The following is a 5,000-nucleotide window of genomic DNA, read 5'->3' on the forward strand; positions in this document are numbered from 1 at the left end:
ATACTGCAAAAGAGTTATTATATTTCAGAGCTGCTATTCTAATTTTCAGCTACTTATTATCAACATATTAAAACATATTATCAGCACTGTGTTTACAGTGGACTAAAGTGCACTTGACAGACTTTCAACATTATTCAAACATGCCGCCTTTTGCAAGTTACCATCAACCTCTGAAGTACATTTTCAACTTGATATTTAGAACTGACTAGAGAACACTTGCTTGCACTAACTTAGCAATAGTAGCATTAGCATTATCAATACAATAAGTGAACCAAGTAAAACTACAAACAGAAAATAACACTTCAGTTGGACTTTGCACAGAAAGAAAATACATGGGTGTTTAACATATGTTTATGCACAGGGTAAGTGGATATGCTCTGCACTGTGTGGTATGGCAGTCTTGTGATTGCAACAACAATTACAGATCATATCAACAATCAGCTCATCAGACTGTTATTATAATGTTGGATGCCTATACAAAACTTTTGCTGATAGCTTACCTATTACATTTGGTGTGGATTCCTTTTGTTTCTTCCGGACTTGGTTACCAATCACTGCTCCTCTAGAGTTTATTGATTTCACAAGAGGAAGAAAGAAGAAAAAATCACTAAAGAATTCCTATAAATTTCTAGAGCTATAACAACTATAAATATATATATATGTTCAGCTTGCTATACACACAGATAGAGTCATATTTTACAAAAAGGATGAGAAAAAGGGAGAAAAAGGGAGAAAGAAAGGAGAGAGAAGAATGGAGAGGGAGAGGGAGAGGGAGAGGGAGAGGGAGAGGGAGAGAGAGAGGGAGAGAGAGAGGGAGAGAGAGAGATAGATAGATAGATAGATAGATAGAGAGAGAGAGAGAGAGAGAGAGAGAGAGAGAGAGGGAGGGAGGGAGGGAGGGAGGGAGGGAGGGAGAGAGAGAGAGGGAGGGAGGGAGGGAGGGAGAGATAAAAATATAGAGAGAAAGAGAGAGAAAGAGAGAGAAAGAGAGAGAGAGAGAGAGAGAGAGAGAGAGAGAGAGAGAGAGAGAGAGAGAGAGAGAGAGAGAGAGAGAGAGAGAGAGAGAGAGAGAAGAGAGAGAAAGAGAGAGAAAGAGAGAGAAAGAGAGAGAAAGAGAGAGAGAGAGAGAGAGAGAGAGAGAGAGAGAGAGAGAGAGAGAGAGAGAGAGAGAGAGAGAGAGAGAGAGAGATAAAGAGAGATGGAAGGAGGAAGGGAGGGAGGGAGGAAGGAAGATAGAGAAAGTGAGAGAGTGAGAGAGTGAGAGAGTAAGAGAGTGAGAGAGTGTGAGAGAGGAAGAGAGAGAGAGAGAGGAAGAGAGAGAGAGAGAGAGAGAGAGAGAGAGAGAGAGAGAGAGAGAGAGAGAGAGAGAGAGAGAGAGAGAGAGAGAGAGAGAGAGAGAGAGAGAGAGAGAAAGAGGGAGGGAAAGCGAGAGAGAGAGAGAGAGAGAGAGAGAGAGAGAGAGAGAGAGAGAGAGAGAGAGAGAGAGAGAGAGAGAGAGAGAGAGAGAGAGAGAGAGAGAGAGAGAGAGAGAGAGAGAGAGAGAGAGAGAGAGAGAGAGAGAGAGAGAGAGAGAGAGAGAGAGAGAGAGAGAGAGAGAGAGAGAGAGAGAGAGAGAGAGAGAGAGAGAGAGAGAGAGAGAGAGAGAGAGAGAGAGAAAGAAAAGAGAGAGAGAAAAAGAGAGAGAGAAAGTGAGAGAAAGAAAGAGAGAGAAAGAGAGAGAGAAAGAGAAAGAAAGAGAGAGAGAGAGAAAGAAAGAGAGAGAGAGAGAGAGAGAGAGAGAGAGAGAGAGAGAGAGAGAGAGAGAGAGAGAGAGAGAGAGAGAGAGAGAGAGAGAGAGAGAAAGAGAGAGAGAGAGAGAGAGAGAGAGAGAGAGAGAGAGAGAGAGAGAGAGAGAGAGAGAGAGAGAGAGAGAGAGAGAGAGAGAAAGAGAGAGAGAGAGAGAGAGAGATTGGATTGAATTCAGAAAGACAAATAAAAAATACAAACAATATCATTGTTGCTGCCATGCCAAATTTTGACACTGCTGTTGAAAGGCTCACAGTCATGCCTCAGAAGAGAAGAGCAGGAGATCAAATAAAAGTGGGAAAATCTCTCTTGATTTTGAATTTCATTAGTCTGGAAATCAAACACACAGAATGGAGAGGGTACACAATGGGATACAACAATATTCTACAACCATATGACAACACTGAATACATTACTCATAATGCAATGTTTGAACAGAAACTATGCAGAGAGACTATCATCTTGTGTTCCAAACTGAATCCTATTAACAAGGAATAGTGAGGAAACATTACAGTTAGATATATATAGTAAGTGTGAGGGATTCATGCTGAACAAATTATACACAGGACAATGAAGGGAAGAACCAGTAAACCACATGAATATGCCAAAGACTTTTTTTGCTTTACTGCTCTTTCAAGGTGTAAAATGCAATAAAGCAAAAGGATTTTTGGCATGCTTATATGTTTTCCTCATCTCTTCTTCACTTTTTACTTACAAATATAATGAGAAATTAACATTTGACAGTACTCAGTTACTGGGACAGACACAATATTGCTGGTTAAACTTGATAAAAAATGAATCATTAATTATAAAAAAAAACGAAAACAGGAAGGAGATGGCTTATATTACTATATCACACCTGTTTGCATCCATGCATGAAGACATATCACTGAGTTAGTAGTGATGATAACATAGAAAAGTGGAGCTTCTGCATCCTGAAACAAAACAATAATGTACTTATGGATTATTTCATGCTGGTTCCTATAACACAGAACATTCATTCTGTAGTGCATACACATTGAGAAGGCTCCCACTAGAGAAATGCATGATTCCCTAATGGGACAATATTGTTAGAAGGCAAACATATCTTAGCAAGGCAAACTTTATGGACATCACACATTTGGGTGAAACATCTATGCAACTGGGAAATAGGAAGATAAATCTGTAAATATAAAGATACGGTCATCACAGTTAATATTACTTCTTGAACCAGTTAGTAAAGTCCTATTAGTAAAGGACTTTACTACTGACATAAGAGGGCTTCAGTTCTTTACTAGAAAGCTCTGTCATGGTAATATACCATACCAATATGATAGCCTGTGACACAGCTATTGTTGTTTTTAGATGTTACATCAAATAAATGATATGAAAGAAAATATATTTACTATAAACTGTTGGTGCTGAACCTGACATTGCAATGAAAATTCCAGTGAAACAAGGCTGAAATAAATAAATAAAGTTATATTTTACTACCGAAAAGTCTAGCCAGAGCTATGCTCCCTTGCAAAAGGGCAACCATTTTTTTTCTGACCTATATGTGTATCTATAAATCATACATCCCTCTCTTTCTTACAATATAAAATTTATTTTGGTGTATCTTGGGTAAAACTATTACTGCATTGAACAGGAACTAGTGTGCATTTAGCCATGCATGAAAACAACTCATAGGTTTAGCAGGTGGTAACAATATATATATATATACATATATATATATAAATATATATATATACATATATATATGAATATATATATACATATATATATATATATATATATATATATATAAATATACATATATATATATATATATATATATATATTCATATATATATATATATATATATATATATATATAAAAATATATACATATATATATATATACATATATATATACACATAAATATATATATATATATATATTTATATATATATATATATATATATATATATATATATATATATGTACATATATATACATATATACATATATACATATATATATATATATATATATATATATATATATATATATGTATATATATATATATATATATATATATACACACACATATATATATATATATATATATATATATATATATATATATATATATGTCTATATATATACATATATATATGTATATATTTTCATACATCACACGCACACGCACACACACACACACACACATATATATAATCTTCCAATATATATACATAATACAGTACAAAAAATCAGCTAAAGAACCTCTATGGATGTGCCTGCCACATTGAAAGTCTATGGACTGGCATGCCAACTTTATTGTCACATTGTAAATATGGCAAGGGACTTGGAAAAAGATGGAGTGATCTTATTTATCTGTCATATATCCATTTCTTTTCAATTTACACTCTGTCTACCATAGATGATATGTGTTTCAGTTAAAGATAAGGTAACTATTCCATTTTTTTTTTTTTTATTGAATTCCTGACTGGCATTCACTAACAATTTTCCTAAAATTTAGTTGTTAGGATAAGTGTTGGGGATGTATTTTTGGGGAGAGCCACTCCTGCTGGAACAATTAGTAACACAGCCATAGGCAGCATCTATCGCGAACTGTTTTCTTGATTTCTGGCGTTATTTTCGTTAATTTTTGCCTGCAGAGGCTATTCCATATATCAGTGTGTTGTTTTTACGTCTCTCTTTGACTCTAGCACCATCTGCTGCACGAGCTTCAGCACCAGCTTCAGTATCAGTTGCAGCATCAGCTGCAGCTCAGCCCTCTCTGCAGCAGGACAAACAAGAGTCCAACGGGGAAATCAAAGAACTACTGCAAATGCTGCTTCGACAGATGGAGCAGATGATGTTCATGATGCAGCAACAAATGGCTCAGCAATCTCAACTTCAGGAAAGGATGTTTTCGTTCCTCCTCAATCAACAACAACATCACCCTGTAGTGGGCCTTGGAAATGGTCAAGTAATCAATGTCTCCAGTTAATCACTTGAAATGTATTACCTGGAACATAAACAGTTTGCAGAAACGCAAGGCAACTCTCTCCCAGTACCTTCACTCCGAAAATGTTGATGTGTGTTGCCTTCAGGAAGTCAGAACTAGTGCTCGTTATGCAAAAATTGCGGGATACACATACTATGACAGACCAAATATTGCTAACCCCTCTACGAGAGGGCTTGGCATTTACATAAAGAACTCAATTCCATCGAAAGTGATTGATGACAA

The 5,000-nt window shown here is 36.1% G+C and overlaps 1 protein-coding gene across 8 annotated transcripts in view; it reads right to left on the minus strand.

Annotated features, from left to right (window-relative positions):
* The window catches only part of LOC125028582 (protein SERAC1-like), a 20,419-nt gene that overhangs the window by 10,317 nt on the left and 5,102 nt on the right, over positions 1-5,000 (minus strand). For 4 of the 8 annotated variants that reach the window (XM_047618012.1, XM_047618011.1, XM_047618014.1 and 1 more), the window contains 2 exons: positions 1,987-2,115; positions 501-562 (listed from right to left, as the gene is read on the minus strand). In XM_047618012.1, the coding sequence (XP_047473968.1) occupies positions 501-562; positions 1,987-2,045 (121 nt within the window). In that variant the 5' untranslated portion in view covers positions 2,046-2,115. Of the gene's footprint in view, positions 1-500; positions 563-1,986; positions 2,116-2,644; positions 3,258-5,000 lie in introns of those variants that run through there. The other 4 variants (XM_047618016.1, XM_047618010.1, XM_047618018.1 and 1 more) reach the window with 4 other exon arrangements.

The sequence above is a fragment of the Penaeus chinensis genome, chromosome 9 (genome assembly GCF_019202785.1).
Source record: "Penaeus chinensis breed Huanghai No. 1 chromosome 9, ASM1920278v2, whole genome shotgun sequence".
Taxonomy (NCBI): domain Eukaryota; kingdom Metazoa; phylum Arthropoda; class Malacostraca; order Decapoda; family Penaeidae; genus Penaeus; species Penaeus chinensis.